General features: G+C 37.5%; 1 protein-coding gene across 2 annotated transcripts; it reads right to left on the bottom strand.

Annotated features, from left to right (window-relative positions):
• Positions 1-2,108: 2,108 nt before the first annotated feature.
• On the bottom strand, positions 2,109-14,309 carry LOC120304244 (stonin-2-like). 2 transcript variants are annotated; one of them, XM_039334612.1, is made up of 4 exons: positions 13,866-14,309; positions 11,759-11,886; positions 10,178-10,399; positions 2,109-2,362 (listed from the first exon to the last, which is right to left on the bottom strand). In XM_039334612.1, exons 2-4 carry the CDS (start codon positions 11,844-11,846, stop codon positions 2,109-2,111), a joined length of 564 nt encoding a protein of 187 aa, XP_039190546.1. In that variant the 5' UTR covers positions 11,847-11,886; positions 13,866-14,309. The 2 variants fall into 2 exon arrangements, with proteins under 2 accessions (XP_039190546.1, XP_039190537.1); XM_039334603.1 differs by lacking the exon at positions 13,866-14,309 and having other exon boundaries at positions 11,759-11,913.
• Between the last annotated feature and the right edge of the window lie 12,412 nt (positions 14,310-26,721).

Below are 26,721 nucleotides of genomic sequence, written 5' to 3' on the forward strand. Positions count from 1 at the left end.
TTTTTTCTGTATCCCTCGATGTTTCAAAACTGGCTAATATTAAAATGTTACATTGACAACCTTACGACTTCTGTGTATACCTCATATATAAGCTAATTTATATTCAGATTGTGGAATATACCAAAATTTTCTTTTTTTAAGGAAGGGTGGGGGAATTGCAACAAATTCTGTTAGAACAAGTAAGCCAACTTTTGAGCCCAACCCTTCTTCTATGACTCTCTACTCTTTTTATACAAAATCTGCTTCTAATTAGCCCTCTATCATTTAAAATAGCTGCTTCTAAAATTGGTTCTGTAAACCTCCCATCAGTGCTAAACCACATGATTCTGCTTCTCACCAATATGATCTCATGATTCTTTCCCACAGTTTTATGCAACAACCTTAAGTGGGTTTTCTTATTTCAGTAAGCAGATTCTGTCCCCTCCCCCCATTTTCCTTCAAGTTATTGGGGACAGAGCAGGATCTTTGCTTTGTTTTGATGATGGAAAATTACACCTTTATATGGGTAAGTCACTGCAATAATCAAATTGAAGTTGAAGTGAAGAGCTGCCTTGGATCTAGAACAATATAAGCACTTAATATTACTGTTAATTCTGATCTCCAATCACTACAGAAAATTCATCAATCATATTAAATTCATAATAAAGTTTTAGCATGCTGTGATGCTGTGATTATGCACCATAAATATTATTCGGTATATAGTTGTATTTTGCAGATGCAGTTGGTCTTTATTCAGGGATAGTTTGCTCTCAGGCATAGTTTCAGCATGTTTCTAGATGCGTATAATTGTCCAATTACCCTTTTATTCTTAGAATTTTACAGATTGGTTTGTTTTAAGAAAAAAAAGAAACCCTCTCCTTTATTTTTCCATTGTACTTTCATCTTCTTCTATCCAAAGAAAACTACTTAAGAGAGAAATAGGAAATAGCTACATAATGTATTTGTACACATAGCTAATGATCGTATTTTCAAACTCTGTACCTATAAAACATTTTTATAAAACCTAAACGAAACTTCTTTTATAGTCAGCAACTTGAAGACAATGAATGACTATCCTTATGTTGTAAAATGTATCATACTAACTATATATGAATTAACCACAATGGAATGATCTCCAAAACCCCAAAAAATGCATATGAATGAACAGTTTAATTTCACCAAAATATTGATAGTCATTTTATGCATGCCTTAAGGTGAGCATCTTTCCTACTTTGATAACATACCAGGTATCCAACATACCAGGTATCCAACATTACTGGGGTTATGATAGTGATTGAGACTAGAGTTTCCATCACTAAGCAATGTGTTTGTAAAGTGCAATGTCACATGACCGTGCTGCTTAGCGATGGCAATCCCAACAGTTGCATCATTCAATATGGACCACTATAGATGGATGGGGTGGGTGTATGGGAGGGTACAAGTGCAAGCAGGAGCAGGAGTGGATGTGAATGTAGGCAGGTGGGTGCTGCAAAGTACAGGGTCCCATTACTATTACTTATTTGAAATATCAAACCACAGTGTTTCTAGTCAATAATGTTTGGTCTTCATTTCCTCTTTTATTCCAACATTAATCTTAGGGCCAGGATACATCTGTTATTTGTTTAACACCAATATGTATTTTGATTGTTTTTTTTTTAAAAAGTCAGTGTATATATAGAAATGGAAAACTAAATTAACTGAGACAATGGCAGGGGAAAAGAATTAACTTCATGTTTCATGATCCAATCCCTATACCACCTATTAATGGGGAAAAATGCTATCCTGGTTTAACTGGAAGAGCTGGAGATCCAAAAGGTGCTTTGCCAAAAGACAACTGGATTTCAGGTTCTTTTCTATGAAAACATTTCGCTTCTCATTTAAGAAGCTTCTTCAGTTCAACACACATGTTCAACATCTGCCATCTCATTGCTGGACTTTGATAACTGGAATAACAGCATCCAGAATGTAGGAATAAGACAAACTGGCTTACTTGACACCGCCTGAAGTGTGAGTATTTCCTTATGATGGGGATTCACTGGAAACAAATATCCTGAATTATATAAGTTTATTCAACAAAATTTGGCCAATTATGACTAGAGTTGTCTGGAATGATAAAACCTACAAATACATTAATAAAATAAAATAAAATAAAATATAAAATAAAATAAATAAATATGTCGCTTACCAGTTGAGTCTGCAGCAGATGCTCTTCCACTAGTCAAATCCTCCGTATTTATTGATTGAAGATCAGTGTAGGAAGGGGTGATACTTGGGCTGCTACTGTTCTCTGAAGTAGTTGTCCAACTGCTCTCTGAAGTAAGAGGTTGTCTCTCTGAATATTCCAAGGAGGGACACATCCAACAAAATATTTTTGGAGATGAGGCTTAAAAGAACAAAAATAATTTTATTAAACTTAAGGGAATAAAAAGAGTTCCATACAAAGGGATTATCAAGAATACGACAGGAATGTGCAGAACATGGAACCTATGGTTTGTCAAGGACCTTGTTTCCAGACCAAACACATTCATTTAGTCCAGATATAGGCAAAATGGGGCTGCTTTGTCCTGGATTAGGAAGAAAAGGCAATGCTCCGGGCACAAGTGTTTTAAGGGGAAAAGTCAGAGTAGGCAAAGGTCAGGGTTAGCAGCTGTTAAGGCAAGTGCTGGAGGACAGAGAGGGTGCTGGAAAGGTTAGGACAGTGGTGGCAAACCTATGGCACGGGTGCCAGAGGTGGCACTCAGAGCCCTCTCTGTGGGCACGCGTGCCGTCACCTCAGTCTTAGGCCTTCAGCTGGGTTTTATAAAACCTTTTCGCTTTAGGCCTCTGCCGCCGTGTGCAAAAAAAAAAAAGGTTCAATCAATCAGTCAATTTCAACTTCTCGCAGGAAAAAAAAGAAAAAAGGTTAGAATTGATTGAACTTTTTAGTCCCACCCAGTCTGCCGTTACCGCTGCAGCGACGCCCACCCAATGGGCTACACCCACCCAATGGGCCACACCCATCCAAAGATGCATAAGTGGGTTTTGGGTTGCAGTTTGGGCACTCGGTCTCTAAAAGGTTCGCCATCACTGGGTTAGGAAAAAACAGACTGGTGGAATGGGATATTATCAGCAGTGGCAGAGGGAGGAAGAGGAGGAGAGAAAGGAAGTAAAGGCATTGGAGCTTGAAGGTAGAAGGCTTGAGGATAGAAGGCAGTGCAAGATGCTGTGCTGGAACCCTGATCAAGGTGGTTGGAAGGAAATAGGGAAGGGAAGGAATGGAAGATGCCAGGAAAACTGAGACGTGGGCATATGAGTAGAATATGCCATTTCTGAGAGGTGAAGGGAGAGAGGAAATGCATGCCAGCCTTTCCCCATTAAGCCCATAGAATCATATAGACACTCGTATCATGGGAGAACTAGGCAGGGAAATAAAATGTGGACACCTGCAGCAATTCAACCTTCTAGAGATTCCTGTTAGGCCAGAATGTGTCAGAATCCCTTCTACCTCTGGAAAAGTAAATCTGGAGGATCATTTGGGTGATCCCTGAGTACAAACATCTTCCCATCCTCCATCCCTTTGAATTAAACTTTCTGGTGGCATCATCTATTTTGGATTTTACCTAGATGGCTGTCCAGAAGAAAAGATTTCCTGCAAAATATGAAGAGAAATCTTGAGGAAATAGAAAGAAATCTAATCTATTTGGACCTCTGGGTGTAATGAATAATTTGACTGAATGGTATTAGCATTTGATTTTATTTTGCACATTCCTCAACCAGTTTCTTTTAAACTAGTCTTTCTTGAGATTTAATCTCTCATCTCAGATAGACCTATACAGTATTTATTCCTTTGTTTACTCTTTCCCTTCTGAAACCTATTTCTTTTAAATCTATCTTTGTTGTACTATTTTAATTTTTAAAATTTTGCCATTTTCTGTTTTCAGGGGTTGTAAACTGATCGCACACATCAGAAGGACTATGCTGCTCCTAATTAGCTCTCCATTTCTGGCTTAAGGTGCCCATGAGCATAAAGAGAAAGCCAAGCCATTTTGTTTGAAAAGATGAAATGAAAATGATGGCCACAAATAACAGCTGAAGACACAAATTCTTCCATTATCTAGATTGTCTTTTCATTAGATAGACAAGATTTTCTAAACTGAGAACATTCTGCATGATACTTGGTAGCTTTATCCTAAAAATAAGACCATCTGGGATCTGATCAGATCAGGATAATTGCAAGGAATTTACTTATGCATAAGGAAGGCTTGCAGGAACGTTGTCCATGGGGTCGTGATGGGTCGGACACGACTTCGCAACTAACAACAACAACAACAAGGTTTTCCTTAGTCTTTTTAAGGAGAAGTGAAATGTTAGTGTCGCTTTTTAATGTCTAGGTAAGACCACATTTGGAATATTGCATCCAGTTTTGGTCGCAACAGTATAAAAAAAAATGTTGAGACTCTAGAAAGAGTGCAAAGAAGAGCAACAAAGATGATTAGGGAGGCTAAAACAGACTGCAGGAATTGGATATGTCTAGCCTAGTGAAAAGAAGGACTATGGAAGACATGATAGCAGTCTTCCACTATTTGAATGGCTGCCACAAAGAAGATGAGGTCAACCTATTGACCAAAGCACCTGAGGGCAGCACAAGAAGAAATGGATGGAAACTAATCAACAAGAGAAGCACCCTAGAAATAAGGAGAAATTTCCTGTCAATGAGAATAATTAACCAGTGGAATGGCTTGTCTTCAGAAGTTGTTGGTGCTCCATCACTGGAGGTTTTTAAGAAGAATTTGGACAGCCATTTGTCTGCAATGTTATAGGGTTTCCTATTTGGGTGGGGAGGTTGGACTAGAGGACCTCCGGGTTCCTTCAACTCTATTATTCTGTTTTGTTATTTTGTTATTCTATGGTCACGTTCATCCATCCCATCAAGCACAAAGAAAGTCTGGAATGGTATAGGATATTCTGCCATGATCAGAGAGTTTGATTAAAAGATCTCCAAGGTTCCTTCCAACCCTATTATTCTATGTTCTATGTCCTTACCGACAGAAATTTTGGCTGACTATAACTTAACTTGATTTGTAACAGGGCAATGCCTATTAACTGTGCTGTATAGTTCCAATATTTATATAAGGACACAAACAGCACAGAAATGACAAAGCCAGTTAGATTGGCTCAGAAAAAAAGCTGAAGTTGGTCATAAAGAAGGTAACAGTCTGTATGACATCAGACAGGAAAGACAGAACAGAGAACAAAGCAGAACAAAACCAATTCTATTAACACATTTCAGATTTCTTCTAGGTGATAATCTTTGGTGTTAGGCAGATTGAATGCTTCTATAAATTAAGAAGATTAATATTAACAGAGAAAAATGGAACTTATATAGAACAATTCTTAACTTCCTGAGACAGATGATGTAATGCCAGATTTATCCTGATGATTTGGGATTTAAGTGGCTTCCACCTTATTATGATGACAGAATTATTATTGAATTTAAGATTGCTTTCCCTTAAATACTGTTTCATATATTCTGATTTGTTAGTTGCATTCTCATCCTCATCCCACATAAAATTACTAAATCTGAAGATAGTAATTTTTAACTCTTCTGGAGAATTAACTCTGCTGGAAGGAGTAGGGGAAAGAAACCTGGAAGTCTGAGGTTTGCTGTAGATCACATTCAAAGTAACCTTTAATATAGGTTATTCGGTTACATGCATACAACATTTCTAAACTTTTTTTTTAAAACAGAATGTCAGGCAGTACATATATAAAACTTTCATATGCACAGTCTATATGTTCACACAGGAATGATATATGCATGGAAAAAGGCTAAGAACATCTGCCCCCACTTTTATTATCCTTGTCTCATATCTGCAAACATTCATCTGTACATACTCCAAGAGTATCTGAATATGGTTATAGCTATCAAATCCCATATTCAAAAAACAATTACCAGTACAACTATTAAAATCCTAACTATCATTCCATACACCCCAAAATAAAATTCTACCTGGTTTAATTTTTTTCTGAGAAATTCATCCCAAATATTTTTGGCCATATTGTGTCCTTGCAGTGCTATTCTATATTTGAAAGCAAGTTACACTAAAGCAGACTGGACTGCTGACAACACTTTCAGCAACTCAACTGCAATAAGCTTTTACCCTGACACCAAACAGTACCTTTAATATCTCTTCATTTCTAGTTATTGCTTTCTTTCTGTTGCTATAACTCTGACTTAATATTTTTAGCACCAGGCTAGATAATAAGTATCATGTGAGATTTATCCTATTGTGAATAAGTCTTTCCAAGGATGTGAGATAACTTCCTTGTCACCTGAATTATTTTATCAGGTTATTATTTACCAGGGCTGTTATTTATCAGACAAAATACTTGAGGAGAGTGTAAGCTACACATTGCAATCAAAACAGATGTTTTCTAACTCTATTTTCATGCCTCAATAAATTCCAGGGTGTAGATCAGTAAAACTAATGGATAGCCAACTGGCTTCAAATTTTTCCACAGGAGACAAAGAGTTTAGAGGTGATGATCAAAGTCACTTCTTAAGTTGTGATTTAGTTGTTTCCCTATCATCCCACTGATACCATACTAGTTCATATTTCATATTCCATTATTTGCAAAATTAGATGAAAACATAGGAATCTTTATTTTTTAAAAAAGTTAAAGTTAATAAGTATTTTAATCTCAACATTACATATTTAAAAACTGTAATCTAATCAGTAATATACCTCTGTTACTGGTAATGCAGCACATATGTGCAAGAAAAAAGGCATCTCCATATTAAAAAACAATCAGATAGCAATGAAAATTTCCTTCTGGCCCTGATGCTGAAGGCTGGTGAAAAAGGGCTAAAGTTGTTTGTTTCTAAATTGGACTCTATGTTTGTTTCTAAAGCAGCAACAAAAAAGAAATAATTGTCTTCATATTTCAAGTCTGTGAAACTCTTTCATCTAGCAAAGCTTTTCAAAAATATTTATTTTTTTAAAAAAATAAAATGAAAGAAAAATACTCTGATCACTGGGACGAAATATTAATTAGTTCCCCTATTTTTCACCACATCCTAGATCAGTGATAGCAAACCTTTTAGAGACCGAGTGCCCAAATTGCAACCCAAAACCCACTTATGTATCATTGGGTGCTGGGTGGGCATGGCCCATTGGGTGGGCGTGGCTGCGGTGGTAACGGCAGACTGGGTGAGACTAAAAAGTTCAATCAATCAATTCCAACTTTGCAAGATCTTTTTTTCCCTGCGAGTTGAAATTGATTGATTGATTGAACTTTTTTTTTTTTTGGCACATGTTGGCGGAGGCCTAAAGCGAAAAGGTTTTATAAAACCCAGCTGGAGGCCTAGGACTGGGGGTTTGGTGTGGGTGCCCACAGAGAGGGCTCTGCGTGCCACCTGTGGCACGCATGCCATAGGTTCGTCACCACGGTCCTAGATCAACAATTATTTTGTTTTATTTATTTATATTCCAGAAACAAGAGTCTGTATGAAACCCAATCCTTCGATGTTACAGTTTTACTGATTTGCTTAAATGAAAAACATCTCTTCATCTAATTGTTTGAAATACTGAATCAAAATTCAGATTAGGTCCCCTTCATACATAGAGTCTAGAACCAGGGTATCAAATTACTGGCCCATGGGCCGGACGCGTCATCGGGAAACCGTGCCCACCCCGTTGCTGGCAATGGTGAAAAAGCTCTGATATGTTGCACGATGTCATGTGACGTCGCGAGTTTGACATGTCTGGTCTAGAAAAACTACTATCCATTGTTCCCCTAAAAAGCTTAGCAAATAAGGCAATAACCAACAATCTGTGTAGAAAACATATTACAATATTCCTGTTTAATATGTGGATGATACATTGACTTTGGGCAATATCAATATACACATACACTTTTGTAAAATAGAAATGCTTTACATCAAGGCTTAGAAAATTAATTCCTTTACCAACAAGCTTAAGAAGCATCCACAGAACAAGTTGAGTCTTAAACATCCTAGGTCAAACAGTACAGAAACCTCCAAACTCTCCAATTGAAAGAAGCTGAACTATACCAACAAAGAGGAAAAATAACAGCTCTCAAAAGAAACCAGCATGGCTGCATAAAGAACTCTCTGACAAATTGAAATATAAAAAGTGGAAAGAGGGGCATATAACTAAGTCAGAATATCAGCAAATAGTCCGAGCCTCCAAAGATGAAGTGAGGGATGCCAAGGCTCAAAATGAACTAAGGCTTGTGACCAAAGTCAAAAATAACAAAAAAAGCTTCTTTCAACATGTAAAAAACAAGAAAAAAGTGAAGGAAATGATTGGTCCATTAGTGGGTGAAAGTGGCAAGAAGATGACAAGCAACAGGGAGAAAGCAGAACTATTTAACTCGTTTTTTGCATCTGTCTTTACACAAAGGGAAAAAACAGACAAACCTATCAAAAATAGTGCCATAAAAAACAGAATAGAAACACAAGTTAAGATAGGCAAGAAAATGGTATGAGTACCTATCCAGCCTAGACGAGTTCAAATCGCCAGGATCAGATGGATTATACCCCAAGGTTCTCAAGGAACTGGCAGATGTGATCTCTGAACCACTGAACTATATTTTTCAAAGATCCTGGAGCACAGGGGAACTACCAGAGGACTGGAAAAGAGCTGATGTAGTTCCCATCTACAAAAAAGGGGAAAAAAATGGACCCAGGAAATTACAGACCTATCAACCTGACATCAATATCTGGGAAGATCCTGGAAAAGATAATCAAACAACGAATCAGCAAGCACTTAGAGGCAAACAAAGTCATTACTAAAAGCCAACATGGGTTTGTCAAAAATAGATCATGCCAGACAAATCTTATTGCATTCTTTGACCAAGTGACAAAATTAGTGGATCAGAGGAATGCTGTGGACATAATTTACTTGGACTTCAGTAAGGCATTTGACAATCACAACGTACTACTCAACAAGATAGAAAAATGTGGGGTAGACACCACCTCCACCAGATGGATCCATAGCTGGCTGACCGGCCATACTCAGCGTGTGGTCCTCAATGGAACCGCATCTCCATGGAGGAAAGTGTTTAGTGGGGTGCCCCAGGTGTCCTGGGCCCAGTGCTCTTCAACATATTTATCAACGATTTGGACAAAGGGATAGATGGGGAACTCATCAAATTTGCAGACGACACCAAGCTGGCAGGAATAGCCAACACTCCAGAAGACAGGCTTAAGATACAGGAGGATCTGGACAGACTTGGGCACTATCTAACAAAATGAAATTCAATGGTGAAAAAAGCAAGGTTCTATATTTAGGCAAGAAAAACCAAATGCACAGATATAGTATAGGGGGTACCTTGCTCACTAGTAGTAAGGGTGAGAGGGACCTCGGCGTCGTAGTGGACAATCACCTAAATATGAGCCAGCAGTGTGCTGCAGCTGCCAAAAAGGCCAACATAGTGCTAGGCTACATTAACAGAGGGATAGAAACAAGATCACGTGAAGTGTTAATACCACTTTACAATGCCTTGGTAAGGCCACACTTGGAATACTGCATCCCGTTTTGGTCACCACGATTGATGTTGAGACTCTAGAAAGAGTACAGAGAAGAGCAACAAAGATGATTAGGGGACTGGAGGCTAAAGCATATAAGGAACAGCTGCTGGAATTGGGTATGTCTAGTTTAATGAAGAGAAGGACGAGGGGGGACATGATAGCAGTGTTCTAATATCTCAGGGGCTGCCACAAAGAAGAGGGTGTCAAGCTATTTTCCAAGGCGCCTGAAGGCAGGACAAGAAGCAATGGGTGGAAACTAAGCAAGGAGAGAAGCATCCTAGAACTAAGGAGAAACTTTCTGACAGCTAGAACAATTAGCCAGTGGAACAACCTGCCTCCAGAAGTGGTGAATGCTCCAACACTGGAGGTTTTTAAGAAGAGACTGGACAGCCATTTGTCTGAAATGGTATAGAGTTTCCTGCCTGAGCAGGGGGTTGGACTAGATGACTTCCAAGGTCCCTTCCAACTTTACTATTATTATTATTATATATTACCATCCCAGTTTCCTCATTAATCCAATTAATATCCACTAGGTTGTGAATACTAATTGAGTGATGATGGGAATTCTAATCTAGGACATCAGAGAGTATCAGGTTGGTAAAAGGTAATATGGCTTATTGTTAATTTCTTCTATAATACACAATAAACAAGTGACATTCCAACCTGTACGTGGATGCTCTGGTGAACTGTTGGTCCAGGGTGCATCTTCAAACTGGACCCAAGTGCTGAAGGATGAAGACAGATCAAGGCCTACAGCTGTTTTGTTTATTCTTTCTCCCAATTCAGCATGTGAAAGACTTGGCAGTTCTCCATCTAGATTTTGGTTGCCTTCAGAGGAAGTATCAGAGGAGGAAAGAAATCTCTCAACTGGCTTCCTAGTATAACCTGTAATGAGAACCCTACTATAAAAATGAGTAATATGACATCACACTAATTGTTTAAGAAGGACACACAACTTTATCATCCATTAACATATGGTATGTGAACAGTAAAGAAGACTTTAAAGCTCTGTGTTTGCTGAACAGGAAAACACAGTAGTCAAACTGAGTATCTTCATACTCTCTTCTTCTACCTTCAGACTCCCCTATGTTTGTTTGGACTGATAAGTAAGACATACAAACTCAATTTTTGTGAAATCTAAGCCCTGGTCTATGACTTTATATTATAACTAAATCCAGCCAACAAAGCTTATTCAACAGAGCATTGTCAAATAGAACTCAGTTATTATGTAGAAGAAATGGGCAAATACATATTAAAATGGCAACATATGGGGTGTAAAGTGAAGATACTACAGGAGGAAATGGAAAATTAGCAAAGGACTGCTACTTTTTTCCTTTTTGTTACAGAAACTCCTTAGCCTTGAGTTTTTGTAACAAAAAGTTCTGCCCAGGTTACCATAGAACTGTAGATGTGGAAGAAATCCCATAAATGGTTTCATTTGACCAATATTTCAATTTACACTAATACAATTCTCATTTCTTTAAACATAATTGTGTCAAAGCATACTACTGCATTCTCTTTCTCCTTTTAAACCATGATCTACTCTGTCCTAGTTACTTAACTGAAATCAGATCCTTAGGACTATATTTATCCTGTTTCCTTCCAGAAGCCAAGGAAACTGGACATCATGGCCTCATTTTATCTTCATTGCCATCTTCTGTGATATACTGAGTGAATGATCCAAATTTACCCAATGAGCTTAATATCTGATGGGGTTCACTATAATATTATATTTCAGCATTAGACAACATTTTTGACACTAGGCTTCTTTTCTCAAAAATCTTTTTTTAATCACCTGAAACCTTACCAGTTTCAATTTTCCCCCAAGATTTAACAATTCTCATTCCAAAATCCAACAATTTTTTGTTCAAGAATGCTGGAAACTTCCAGTTTTTTTATAATTTTAAATTTTAAAATTACCGTGGACACTCCTAGCTATCCCTTATACTTGCTTCCATAACTGTTACTACATTTTATAGTGGACCATCTGGGATCTGATCAGGAGATCAGGATAATCGCAAGGGACATACACAATGTTTTCCTTAAGTCTTTTTAAGGAGTCTTCTTCTGGTAAGTGATAGAATCCCACAAGTGGGGGGGATGGGGACGGAGAATTGTACATATGTAGAACTTGTACTCATTGAAAGCCACAAGAGATTTTTGTTTTTGACTATACCTGAATTGAAATGCTTATTCGTTTCAATAAATAGCAAGAACCTATGTCATCAAAGAGGAGAGATTTACCTTGGGAAGTAACAGAACGGTGAAGTCCGTCACTGAAGGAGACCCACTCAGACTGTGGGGAAGGAACGATGTTGGCCAGAGATGTCATGCTTGCTGCACTTTCCTATTCATCTTCACACAATCTGAATCTAATACAACAATATAGAACAGACACTCCAGCTGACTGTAAATTGATTTTTGTTTAAAATGAAACGCATATATAAAGAAGAAATTTTAGGGATATGTAATTTAGCCGTATAACTTCATTACATATAAGAAATATAGTCTGTGTTTTTATCTGCCACTCTAAATGACATTAATAATATATAACATTTATTTAGCAAAAGAGACCTGGTCAATACAAAACAGACATTACCTGCATTTATCTCACTGCCAGTGCTTTAATTACCATATATCTTACTCTATTCTTTCCCTTAGAGTTTCCACAGGTTTTGCATTTCTCTCATTTTCAATGCTTTTTTGTATTACACAAGAATGAAGATAATAAATAACATTATCAAAATCAATGTTGCTTTATTTTCTGCCTTGTATCCAACTTTATTATTATTATTATTTGCAATGTACGATAGATTTACTAGTGCAGCCACAGAAATAAACATGTACTGACATTATTCTTCCTGCTTACAGCTCTGCAAAAACCAATGTAATCACTACAGTTAGTGGCATTTTTAACCTCCAGCTATTTCTTTATCAGCAGCTATAAAGAATTCAATCAAGTCAACTGAACAAAGAAAATGATCAGGGAACAATGAATCACCGGAGCATAATATGCTGAACAGAGGGTATGGGTTTTCTACTGCAACTTCTTTCACAACAAATTTCAAACACAAAACACATCAATTCCCATAGCAGTTTGATCACACAACACGCTGCATGAAGGAAATGGTAACATGTCCAGAATGGAGCTGCATCAGCAGTTGTGGGCATGCCTCAAAATACTCATGGAACATGTTTTCTGTGCAAGCTAAAATGGTTACTGGTGAGTTTCTGGATGGAATTCAAGGTAGGGTGGTGATCCTTCATAGCATAGGGCTTGACTATCTGTGGAACCACCTTTCTCTCATTGTTTCTGCTTACTTCAGCCCATTGGGTATATATTCTGAGTCAATGTCATTCAAAGCAGAATTCCCCAAACTTTCTGGCTTTGTGGACAGGCGGGGCGGGGGAGAAGGGATGGTTCCATATAAATGGCAAGCACATACACTTGCCACTCATGCAAATGGAGCATGCACAAATGTGCTTGCCCGCTGCTCGTGCAAGTGGGGATATACATGTGCACTTGCCCACTACTTCCACAGCACAGTTCCGAATGGCTTATAGCCAGTGGTGGGATTCAGCCAGTTTGCACCAGTTCAGCAGAACCGGTAGCTAATTTTTTGTTGCCCAGGGCCAGAATGGACTTCCGGAAGCAGCAACCACATGGAGAACCAGCTTGTTCACATATTTGAATCCCACCACTGCTTACAGCCCAGTAGTGGGCCACAGCCTGGGGTTGGGGACCCTGATCTAAAGGCTCCCAGGAATCAGGCTTTCTCTGTTATGGTACCTACAATATTATTCCCCAGAGATCTGAATTGCCTTGGCCTGGCCATACTTTAAACAAGCCTCAAAATCTGCATCTTTCCCAAAGCCATGTTTTGTGGAATAATTTTCATAATCATGTCTTGTTCTTTTTGGTTTTCATTGATTTGGCCATTTTATTGGTTTTTCTTTAAAGAGTTGTTCTTATTACAAGCCACTCAGAATTGGCCAGTTCCATCATGTTGATTAAATAAATAACTCTAAAGTATAAGAAAGCTAATGCGCTACATATGCTCACAGAGGTTTGTGTCCTACCTGCCACAGAATGAGACAAAAATGGGATATATTTATTTTAAAGTATTGTAAGTCTGTCTATTGTCTAGAAGCTCACAATTGCATAGTACACCAGAAAGCAGAAAATGAGCAGAGAAAAAATTCAATGCAGTAATCATTGATAATCTACATAAATCATTTAAAAAGCAATACATTAAAAAAAGCAAGTAAAACAATCCTCTAATGAGATTAATGCAGAAATAAGCCTGCTTCTCCCTAGTCTTGTCCACAAAGAGTTTAGAACTGATCTTACCATAATACAGTTGTTTCATGCTCCATATTATAGATGTTATGAAGTGGCACCAAATAATTATGTTTACCATTATATGCTGCTGCCAGAAACAGGGAAAGGCTCTTCTGAAGCACAGATGCTAAAATAATTTGATTGACGTAGGGTATTATGCTCTGCCTCAAGCAGCAAAATAGATTGGATTATCATTGAAGTTAGCCTTGTAAACAAGGTCAAATATCAGTTATTATTTCTTCATCTTGGAAGAAGAATTATGCCAGACTAGTGGATTGTGTTGATATGCTTCTTCTCCAGTTATAAAAATTCCATGATGAGTAACTAAATATTCAAATGTCATTTATTTCTACATATGTTATTAATAGTCTTACTGTACTGTAGGAGTTGAAGTAGCATTCAGGGAATTTTATCCTCATTTTATCTCCAAATAAAATCCTGTAAGGTAGGACAGAGAGAGTGGATTCAGAGTTTGGCTCAAAATCACCCAAAAACTCTATGGTGAAGTTGGAATATGGAATTCCTTAACCACTAGGATCGCAGTGCCTCCTGGAGGTTGATTGAGAAGTTCAAGAGGGCAGTAAAAGTGAAGAAGGTAGAAAAACATTAAGAGAGATGTTATATGTTTATCATTAAACTTCTACAAATACACTTCACCAGAGTTTGCAGTCTCTTTGTCGACAACCGTACTTAGGGATGCATTAAATTTACAAAGCAGAATTATAAAGGATTTAAGACTGTAGATATTACAAAATATCAATAAAATAATGCATATTTGTAAAAAATTGTCTGTGTTATCCATAATATAAGACAATTTGGCTCACAATACAGGTAGTCCTCGACTCACAGCAGTTCTTTTAGTGATTGTTCAAAGTTACAATGGCAGTGAAAAAAGTGACTTATGACCATTTTTCACACTTACGACCTTTGTAGCATCCCTATGATCATATGATCAAAATTCAGATGCTTGGCAACTGCTTCATATTTATGATCACTACTGTGTCCCAAGGTCACAGGATCTCCGTTTGTGACCTTCTGACAAGCAAAGTCAATGGGGAAGCCAGATTTATTTAACAACTGTGTTACTAACTTATCAACTGCAGTGATTCACCTAAAAACTGTGGCAAGAAAGATTGTAAAATGGGGCAACATTCACTTAACAAATGCCTCAGTTAACAACAGAAACTTTGGGCTCAATTGTGGTCATAAGTTGAGGATATCGACTATATTTATCACGAGAACCCCTTTGTTGTAGTGGTTAAGGCACTGGGTTAGAAGACACAAAGTCTTAGGCAAAACTCAGCTGAGTGGCCTTATATAAAATGCACAAACAGTTCCACACACAATTTTAACCTTTTTTCAAAGGGGGTTGAGAAAAATACTTTAATGAGATGCTGCAAGAAAAGAAAAAAATGTAAAAGAAAAAAAAAATAATGGTTTTGCTATGACTGTGCTAATTTATGCAGCTTCTTTTTTCTTCTTTTCAAGGAAACCGAGAGGTTTTCTTCACAATTACAAAGTTTAAATACATCTCTATTACTTTCCTTTCCCATCAAAGTTAGAAAACTACTGTACATATTGAAAAAAAGTCTGCAACATTTTTAGGCAAGCAGAAGCCATACTATAAATAAACAGTGTGATTGCAAGATTCTCATTCTAAAAAAATAAAGTTTATGCTGTAGATGGTATGTTCTCTGTTTTGGTTTTGTCCCTGAGGTGGGGATCCCTGTATAGTCCTTAGAAGATAGGAGCCTTTCCTTCTCATTAAAAAACAACAACAACCCACAACAAACCAATTTAGAACATTATAAGCAGGAACTTGAAGACACTTCTGAATTTAAGCCATTCTATTGAAAATAGTTTCTTTATCTTTATACAGCTACCCTGTTCTTGGCAAGAAAGTGAGCTGACAAGTTTCCTTCACAACAGTGACATTTAAGTAAATCACTCCCATTCTTTCTTTTTGTCCCTTTAAAGTTATAACTTAAAACTTAAATGTAAAAAAGAGCCTCAGTCCCAAGCAACAGTTCTACTTTAAATAAGCAAACTAGCTATTCAGATCTCTATTCAAGACATTTAAGGTCACAGCAGTGTTATAGTTTTTGGTTTTGCCCTTGAGACAGGGAGGGATCTCTATGGACTTCAGTATTTGGCTGTTTTGTTCCTCCATCTGACTGGTTCAAACTGTTCGTCTAGCTTACTGCATACTTAAATTTCTGGCTAAGAATATTTTGAATAATTTCAAATCAGCATTAATTTTTCCAAACAGCAATGAGATTGTCCTGAAAGAAAAAAAAGGGCAGGACATCTATCCACAAAATACATTTTATCTAGAGGCTCACAGAGGAAGCAAATGAGAGAACTTCCTTCCTTTTTTCTTTTTTAACTATCCAGGAAAAAAAACTCTCAAAAAGATGACAGGACACATTTAAACTGTACACTTATATTGGAAAAGATCTATGAGGTTACTGCAGAAATATGTGCTACAATGAAAAAGTTTACTACAAAACTAAGATCCAGAGATTTCACTTCAAATGTTCAAATGGACGTCCAGGCTACATCTGACTATGGTATAAATCAAAATATATTAGAAGATGAATCAACAGAGATAAAAGAGGAACTTATTCTATCTTACAAACCTTCCATCTGCAACTTTGAGGAACAGAAGAAGCAAAGACTGAGGTTTCAAACTACAAAGCAACGACACTTCAAGGAGAAGAGAAATAGATGTCTAATGCAGAAGATGGGATTTCTATTATTTCAAAGGCTACTGCAAGCAATAAAGATAGATCCACTGGCTGAAAGGGAAGTGTCCCTATGGAAACCTTTTTTACACAGGAAAAAAGCTAGAATTAGACTGAAAAGAGAAATTTAAAATTGTGTAATGGATTAAAAGGCAATGTTGGATTTATGGTTTGTTTTAAGGATTATGATTTTAGAGTTAGAATTAAGAAAAAATATAAACATATATACATGAGAGTGATTTTTAGAATGGATATTTTAAATAGATTAAGAATACTTTTTGGAACAATAGATATATTTTGACGAAAACTAGGTATTGGAATTGAAAAAAATGTTGATTTTTTAGATTGGGATGGTTTTAATAGTTAATGGAATGTTTTTAGATTGGGATGGTTTTAATAGTTAATGGAATGTTTTAATTTAGTTAGATGATTTTTTGTACAATAACATAGATGTGATAAGGTATGACAATCAATTGGATGAAATTTGAAGTTTGTGTAATGAATTGAAGTGAATTAAGGTTTAATATTATTTTTTTTTAATTAAGATAGCTATTGTGTAATGGAAGAAGAAATAAATGAGATTGGTGATAAAAGCAGGGATGAGAGAAATTAAGAATTAGAATATATCTGGAAGGGATACCTGAATTGATAACTTGTTGATTTAAAGTTAAATTTGATCTTGGTAATTGTAAACTGATAAAGTTTTAAAACAGGTTTAGTAATAATAGAAATTTAATTTAGAAATGGAATATTCTAAATGTATTATGTTACTTGAGGGAAATAGAGAGGAGACAGTGAATGTTAAGGTGACCAACTTTTATACAACGAAAAGGAGGACACGAATAAATTGAAGAAAAAAATATCATAAATAAAAGAAACATTGTATTTATTGCAACAATAATACAGAATACACTATAATATGATCAATGCATAATAAAAACATTTGTAACAATAACATTTTACATTGTAATTATGCTTACATGCCTATTAATTATTTAAATGAGTACTTTTCCATTGAATGAATATTTTTTGTCAATGTATCATCTTCTAACAATATATTGGAAATATCTGAACAAGAAATATCCTTCATATTGAATTTTACGGAAAGTGCTGCAGCTAGAGTATCAACATTCAATCTCGATTTCTCACTTGTCCAAAAATCTACACGGCTGGACTGCGCAAGCGGCTTGCAAAGCACCAGCCGTGCCGGCTCTGGCCCTGCAGCCACCCCGCCCAGCTGCCCCCCAGCACCACCGCCTACCCTGTGCATCCCCGTGTAGAACCGAACAGGGAAGATCAAGAGAAACTTACTGCTCCAGTCTCTTCCAGCTATCTTCGGAACTAAGTAGGAGATGGTGTAGTTGGATAGCAGTGAGGGGTGCAAAGTTCCTGCAACTTGCACATGCAAAGTTTGCCACCCGGGTGTTTTGGCTCGCTCAGCAGCAATTCCTATTGGCTTTCGAAAGCCAATAGGGGGAGTAGCACAGGTCATGCAAAAGTTGAAAAAAACCATCAAAAAAAGGTCCCGGAACGCCTTCTGAGCGTTCTATGAGGAAAAAAAAGCCCTGCAGATTAATCTTCAAATATAGAAAAAGAGGACATTTAGGAAGACACTTTTCAAGGGAGGACAGAACTCACAAAAGGAGGACTGTCCTCCCAAAAGGAGGACGGTTGGTCACCTTATGAATGTATTAAGTTGAGTTGTTTATTTATGTTTTTACTTTTGAATGTCTGATTACGCAAACACCACGGTGTGTCCTGAGTACTTTTTCTTAAAAATTAATAAAATAAAAAAGATGACAGGAAAATAAGCATTGCTACTATAAGCATTGCCTTCCTTCATGTTTAAATCTCTCCTTTTACTGTTAATGGTACATAACTCTTTCACAAAACAGAAAAAAACTGATAATTAGTTGAAATGAATCTGTTGTACAATTTAACAAGCTAGTTTGTTATTTCTGAACTCATTTCTCATTGAGACTGAGAGAGAACCTTGACCATGGGTGGGTAAATGTAATATTTGAATTGCACTATTTATCTTTTCAATGCCTAAATTTTACTAATTCATTTAAACAATGAAAAAATTATAATACAGATTCTTTTAATCCCAGTTCAAGAATCTGGTGGCAAATAATTTACTTTTAAAATGTTTGTTTTTAAATGAAAACCCTTCAGATTAGTCTTCTTCCAAGGACTCACAAAAATCTAAACAGGAATAGTGTCACAGTAATATTTTCCTTTATCTCTCAAATTACATTTTGCTGTCTGAGCCGAAATCGTTCTCTCCTTCTTCCTCTCAATATGCAATATCTTCATGTACCCCGGGACCTCTCTGGAAATGCTATTTTAATTTTCCATAATGCTTCAGAAAAACCTTCCCTAAGCACAGAACACTCCAGATATGCAGTTTTCATTCCTTAGAATTCCCTAGAAATACCGTGGTTTTATTTCACTTTGTAGACTAGTTATGTGGTTATTAAGAGTCAGCACCAATTTGATAGCATACAATCAAAACTATCTTTGCTAAGTAGAATATCATTTTGTCACATTTAAAATGCTAATATTTCCCAATTTATTTTCTTGAGTTTTTCCTGTTTGGGTAAGTTCAGGTTTGGAAAAGAAAAATAAAAAAATTACAAGTTTCTACTCAAAACTTTCTGCTCTACCTTGGTTCTGCTTACTTTGAGCTTTGATTCTACCTTCTATAAATCCCTGGAGCAAATGACCATGAATTGCCTTGTAGCTCAGTAATTCCTATGGCAGCAAATTAGCTGCCACTAAATGGAGCTCAGTTTCTTTTAGAGATGGCATAGAATGTTACTGACATTCTGAGGCTTATCCATCACTGAAGCTTCAAATTCTACCACAATATCCCTAGGCTGTAGAGGGAAAGTCAAATAAAATATGTGAAGTGGGACCTCCCCATAGAATAAATGAAAATATGTATGAATGAAACATCTTGTAATTACACTAGATTCATGGACAATTAAGATGAAATAGTGACGTTCTTAACATCTTGATGACAGAACTTATTCTGTGGAGTGCTTGTTGTTCTATGAGTTTGTTTGCTTTCAGATGTTTCATTACCCAACTAGGAAACATTGTCAGAGCTAGTGAATGTGGATTTTCTCGCAGTTTATATATGGACACCAGATATGCCAGTATTGGTGGGGGTTTGGTTTTCTCTGAGGTAGTTCCTTGGTTATTGTTTTTGGCTTGTTTGCCTGGTGTTAATCTTTGCTTATTTGAGTGTTGGCTGTTGGAGGGAATATATTCTGGTCTTTTTGTTTCCTACTTAATTTGTTTTAATTGTCTCTTTTGAATGATATGTAAAAATGGATGACTTTTATGTGTCTATTGATTTGTAACTTTCCAGTTTCAACTGGAAAACTGTGAATCAGTTGGGCCATGTAAATCCAAACATTGACATTCAGACAAATCAGCCATCAACAGAGACAATTAAAACATATTATGTTTGAAGTATTATTATTATTATTATGGATCATCGCACAGTCAGCCAGATGTTCAGACTGGATTTGGCATTTTGTCTACCTATCGAGTCCTTACCCAGGACCTGGGATAGGCAGATGTGGATGTTTGATGGTATTACAGATATCGTCGCAGGATGGAAGCAGTTCCTAGTAAGGCCGCCTTTTGCAATTGACTAATAGCGAATTTGTCAATGCCAATGGTGTTCAAGTGGTGCTCCAGTTGTTTTGGGATTGCACCCAAGGAGCCTATTACTATTGGTACTACCCTTGCTTGCTTTTGCCACAGTCTTTCTATTTCTATTTGTAGGTCTTTGTATTTTGTTATCTTCTCCAGTTCTTTCTCTTCTATTCTGCTATCTCCAGGCACTGCCACGTCCACTATCCAGACTTTTTTGTCTTTCTTATCGACACTTGTTAAGTCTGGGGTGTTATGTTGCAGGTGCTTGTCTGTTTGAATTCTGAAGTCCCAGAGCAGTTTAATTTTATCGTTTTCTATGACTTTCTCTATTTTATGATCCCACCAGTTTTTGCTTACAGGCAAATGATATTTTTTGCAGATCTTCCAATGCACCATTGTTGCTACTTTGTCATGCCGCTGCTTGTAATCAGTCTGTGCAATCTTCTTGCAACAGCTTACCAAGTGGTCCACTGTTTCTTCAGCTTCTTTGCAGAGGCGGCACTTACTGTCTGTTGCTGTCTTCTCAATTTTGACTTTGTATGCATTTGTCCTTAAGGCTTGGTCTTGTGCAGCCAGAATTAGTCCCTCGGTCTCTTTCTTCAATTTTCCTGCTCTTAGCCATTGCCAGGTTTTATTATTATCTGCTTTCCCAGCTATTTTTTTCATGTATTGGCAATGTAGTGCTTTGTCTTCCCATGCCTCTATTCTGTTCTTCATTTGGTCTTTCTTGTAGGCCAGTTTGGTCTCTCCAGTAGTTAGTAAGCCTTCCTGATATACTAATTTCAGTGCATCTTCATCATTGTTCTTCAGATATTCTTCCAAAGCCATTTTTTCTTCTTCAACCCTCTGATGTACTTGTAGCATTCCACGCCCACCTATGTGCCTTGGTAGATAAAGTCTATCAATGTCACTGCGTGGATGAAGGGCATGATTCATTGTCATTATTTTTCTGGTCTGCCTATCAATTGCTTTTAGTTCTGCTTGAGTCCAGTCCACTATTCCAGCTGTGTACCTAATGACTGGGATTGCCCAGGTGTTGACTGCCTTTATGGTATTTCCTCCATTGAGTTTGGACTTTAAGATCTTCTTCACTCTCTTGATGTATTCACTTCTAATCTTTTTCTTGACTTCAGTGTGCTTGATGTTGTCAGATTGAAGGATACCCAAGTATTTGTAGTACTCTTCCTCATCCAGACTCTTAATGTTATTTTCGTGGGGCATCTTGATTCCTTCAGTTTTCACTATTTTTCCTTTGTTTGAATAGTAGTGTGGCACATTTGTCCAGCCAAACTCCATTACCAATATTATTATTATTATTATTATTACTATCGATCATCGCACAGTCAGCCAGATGTTCAGACTGGATTTGGCATTTTGTCTATCTATCGAGTCCTTACCCAGGACCTGGGATAGGCAGATATGGATGTTTGATGGTATTACAGATATCGTCGCAGGATGGAAGCAGTTCCTAATAAGGCTGCCTTTTGCAATTGACTAATAGCGAATTTGTCAATGCCAATGGTGTTCAAGTGTTGCTCTAGTTGTTTTGGGATTGCACCCAAGGAGCCTATGACTATTGGTAGCTACCCTTGCTTGCTTTTGCCATAGTCTTCTATTTCTATTTGTAAGGTCTTTGTATTTGTTTATCTTCTCCAGTTCTTTCTCTTCTATTCTTGCTATCTCCAGCACTGCCACGTCCACTATCCAGATTTTTTGTCTTTCTTATGCGACAATTGTTAAGTCTGAGTTGGGTTTGTTATGTTGCAGGTGCTTGTCTGTTTGAATTCTGAAGTCCCAGTAGCAGTTTAATTTTATCATTTTCTATGACTTTCTCTATTTTATGATCCCCACCAGTTTTGCTTATCAGGCAAATGATATTTTTTGCAGATCTTCCAATGCACCATTGTTGCGACGTTGTCCATGCCGCTGCTTGTCATCTAGTTTGTGCAACTTCTTGCACACTTACAGAGTGGTCTCACTGTTTCTTGCAGCTCTTGCATAGGCGGCACTTACTGTCTGTTGCTGTCTTCTCAATTTGACTTTGTATGCATTTGTCCTTAAGGCTTGGTCTTGTGCAGCCAGAATTAGTCCCTCGGTCTCTTTCTTCAATTTTCCTGCTCTTAGCCATTGCCAGGTTTTATTATTATCTGCTTTCCCAACTATTTTTTTCATGTATTGGCCATGTAGTGCTTTGTCTTCCCATGCCTCTATTCTGTTCTTCATTTGGTCTTTCTTGTAGGCCAGTTTGGCCTCTCCAGTAGTTAGTAAGCCTTCCTGCTATCTATTTTCAGGCATCTCATCATTTGTCTTCAGATGTTCTTTCAAAGCTATTTTTTCTTCTTCAACCATCTGATGTAGCATTCCATGCCCACCTATTGCCTTGGTAGATAAAGTCTATCAATGTCACTGCGTGGATGAAGGGCCTGATTCATTGTCATTATTTTTCTGGTCTGCCTATCCATTGCTTTTAGTTCTGCTTGAGTCCAGTCCACTAGTCCAGCGGTGTACCTAATGACTGGGATTGCCCAGGTGTTGATTGCCTTTATGGTATTTCCTCCATTGAGTTTGGATTTTAAGATCTTCTTCACTCTCTTGATGTATTCACCTCTAATCTTTTTCTTGACTTCAGTGTGCGTGATGTTGTCAGCTTGAAGGATACCCAAGTATTTGTAGTACTCTTCCTCATCCAGACTCTTAATGTTATTTTCGTGGGGCATCTTGATTCCTTCAGTTTTCATTATTTTTCCTTGTTTGATAGTAAGTGTGGCACATTTGTCCAAGCCAAACTCCATTACAATATCTTGGCTATAGATACGGACAGTGTTGAGCAGCGATTCTATTTCAGATGATGTTTTTCCATACAGCTTCAGATCATCCATGTAAAGGAGGTGGGATAGTCTGGCAGATGTTTTTGATGTTTGATAGCCATGTTCTGAGTTATTCAGTATTGTTGACAGAGGAAACAGTGCAATAACAAATAGTAATGGTGATAATGAATCTCCTTGAAATATTCATCTCTTGATATTAACCTCTCCCAGCCTCTCACCATTGATCTGCAACTGTGTCTTCCATTGTGCCATCGATCTTTGCACAAATTTTCTGATGTTTCTACTGAATCCTGTTATTTCTAGGCACTTTATTATCCAATCATGTGGCAGAGAGTCAAATGCCTTTTTGTAGTCAATCCATGCCACATTCAGGTTGGTCTTCCTTCTCTTGCAGTGTTCCAAGATCATTTTGTCTATTAGGAGTTGATCTTTTGGTCCTCTGCTGTTGGGGCGGTTTCCTTTCTGCTCAGGTGGAAAGAGATTGTTTTCAACTAGATGCTGTTGCACTGCATCAGCTACTACACCAGTTATTAATTTGAAAGTTGTTGGTAAGCAGGTAATTGGCCTGTAGTTACCTGGTGTTGCCCCTTTTGCTGGATTTTTCATTATTAGGTAGGTTTTTCCAGTTGTTAGCCACTTTTCAATTTCTCCTCCTTGTAGTATATTGTTGAACTGTTTGGCAATGAGTGGGTGTATAACAGTTAGATGTTTCAACCAAAACCCATGCAGTTCATCTTCACCTGGTGCTGACCAATTTTTGATTTCTTTGCTCTTTTTTCTACCATTTTTGTTGTTATTGCTAGTTCTTTCATTTCAACTTTTGTTTTATTTGCATCCACCTCTTTTAACCAAGCCGCATCCTTATTGTATTTCTTTGGGTTATCCCATATCTGCTTCCAGAACTGTACTGTTTCTTCCTTGTCAGGTACTGACTGATTCCTTGCAGTTTCTCCATTGATGGATTGGTAGAAACGTTCTGATTGGATTGAAATTGGAGGTTCTGCCTATAGTTTGCAATTCGAGCTTCATATCTACTGATTTTCCCGGCTATAGCTGTTATTTGTTGCTTTATTATTTCCAGTGCTTCCTTGATCTTCCTTGTTTCTAAGTGGTATTTCTTGATTAGGTATTCTTTGGTCTTTTTGTTCTTCAGCTTCTTTTCTTTCATCTGTTCTAGCTTGCTTGCATGTGATCTTAATTTGCTGATCTTATTTTCTAGTCTAAACTTCCATTTTTCTGGTGCACTGTTTGTTTGTTTTTCTTCTTTGTTGATTTTGCATCCCAGGTATTCTGTTATAACTGCAGCTGTGCTGTACATTAGTTGGTTTGTTTCTTGCAGAGGGGAATTGGTGCTTATACTTGATGATTGCAATATTTGCATCTTTTAATGCTTGTGCTAGCTGTTCTTGTAACAAGCTTCAATGCAGGCAACCTTATTCTGTTGTTTTTGTGCTGTCCTAGATGCTCAGTTATTCTTTGTTTCAATTCTTTTATTTCTTTAATTAGAGGGTTTTGTTCTTCATGAGGAAGAGGTGCCTGATTTCCAAATGAGAACAGTTGTATATCTCTGCTGGATTCCTTCATTGCCAACTCCCCCTGGTTTTCCTCTACATTCTGAATTACTTCTGGTAAGGTTTTGATTCTTTGCCCTGGGTAAACCTTTGCAGTTCGTCCAATTCTGTTTCTGTGAATACTTTATTTCGTATTATAAATCGGCGTTGATCTGCTAGTCTCTGGTCTGTTATTTCTGATTCTGGATGTTGTTCTTTCCAGAATTCGTGCATTCGTTTTAGATATCCTCGTCTTGTTGGACTTGATCTGTAGTAACAGAGCATTATTTCTTTGTTTTCCATCACTGTGTATCTGCGACGGGTAAACACCTTTTCTTCCAGTAGTTCTGCAGCTGCTGGCCCTGGTTGCTCAGCCAACAGTCCTGAGTCCTGTAACCCATTTTTCACCAGATATCCAGGAACTCCAATATCTAGTGCGGACCTTGTTAACCCGGGCGACTTCCGAGCCGGTATGGCATTCTGCAATTTACGTCTCACCATATTTTTTATGGGAGAGACACTCTTTGTCTGACTCCTCTGATGAGACCTGTCCAGTATGGTTGAACCTCTGGCATAGCTCTCATCTTCCTCAGAGTACACAAGCCCCACAACCACGTCAAGGTAGTGCCTCACTATTATTATTATTATTATTATTATTATTATTATTATTATTATTATTATTATTATTATTAATCATCGCACAGTCAGCCAGATGTTCAGACTGGATTTGGCATTTTGTCTACCGATCGAGTCCTTACCAAGGACCTGGGATAGGCAGATGTGGATGTTTGATGGTATTACAGATATCGTTGCAGGATGGAAGCAGTTCCTAGTAAGGCCACCTTTTGCAATAGATTAATGGCAAATTTGTCAATACCAATGGTGTTCAAATGGTGCTCCAGTTGTTTTGGGATTGCATCCAAGGCGCCTGTTACTATTGGTACTACCCTTGCTTGCTTTTGCCACAGTCTTTCTATTTCGATTTGTAGGTCTTTGTATTTTGTTATCTTCTCCAGTTCTTTCTCGTCTATTCTGCTGTCTCCAGGCACTGCCACGTCCACTATCCAGACTTTTTTGTCTTTCTTATCAACAATTGTTAAGTGTGGGGTGTTATGTTGCAGGTGCTTGTCTGAATTTGAATTCTGTTTGAATTCTGAAGTCCCAGAGCCATTCTGGCCCTTCCAAGAATCACATTGGCTCTCATGGAGCAGATTCAGTAACCCAGGCATCCACATTGATGTTTCTAGTTGACCATTTGGTTGTGCCCAAACTTTGGAGGGATGCAATTGCATCTGAAGCAGGCTGGTTTAATTATACTCTGGCCTCTTCAAGGATGTGTCTAGGTCCAGGATAAGCCTTAGATAAAAGGAGCTAGCTGAGAGGGTTTGTGTGTGAGGACCTAGGAGAAAAGGAAATGATGAACTAAATGATAGAACAATTTTATCAGCCGTAGCTACTATTGCTAGTACAAGATAACAAGGCTTACTAGATCTTAAACAAATGGCACACTAAGAAATATTGCTGCTTGAAACTTTGCCAAGAACTTAACTTGACATTTACAGCCATCCTGCTTAGACCAACCATAGTTTATAGCTTGAAGGTAGACTCTCTGAAATTCCAAAGTGGATAAAAAATTCTGACAGAGATAAGAGTTGGGTCTCATATTAGCACTGGAGAACTTAAAAGGCCAGAAAGGGCTAAGTAAACCAAAGGCCAAGAACTTGACTATCTGGTTAAATGAGTAGCGTAAATCCTACTTAGGATATACTAGACAACCTGTGATCCATTGGATCATCATATCAGAAATATTTCCTTACCTAAACAGAGAACAGAATGAACATGGATAGACAAAAAATGTTATGGGAGTAGGAGTAACTTCTGATTTCCTGTCAGCTTCCCCATTGAATTTCCTTGTGGAAAGCTATCAGCAAGCACCAAAACCCTTCCCTCCCAGGAAGGAAGGAAGTTTTAAAGAAGCTTCTGCTCAGCCTACTTTGTTTCCAGTATCTCAGAACAATCCACTTACAATTTCTTTTTGCAACAAACTTTTTCGAAGTTTGGCTGAATTGTTTTT

This window comes from Crotalus tigris, unplaced genomic scaffold (genome assembly GCF_016545835.1).
Source record: "Crotalus tigris isolate CLP2741 ecotype Arizona unplaced genomic scaffold, ASM1654583v1 scf7180000017545.3456711, whole genome shotgun sequence".
Taxonomy (NCBI): domain Eukaryota; kingdom Metazoa; phylum Chordata; class Lepidosauria; order Squamata; family Viperidae; genus Crotalus; species Crotalus tigris.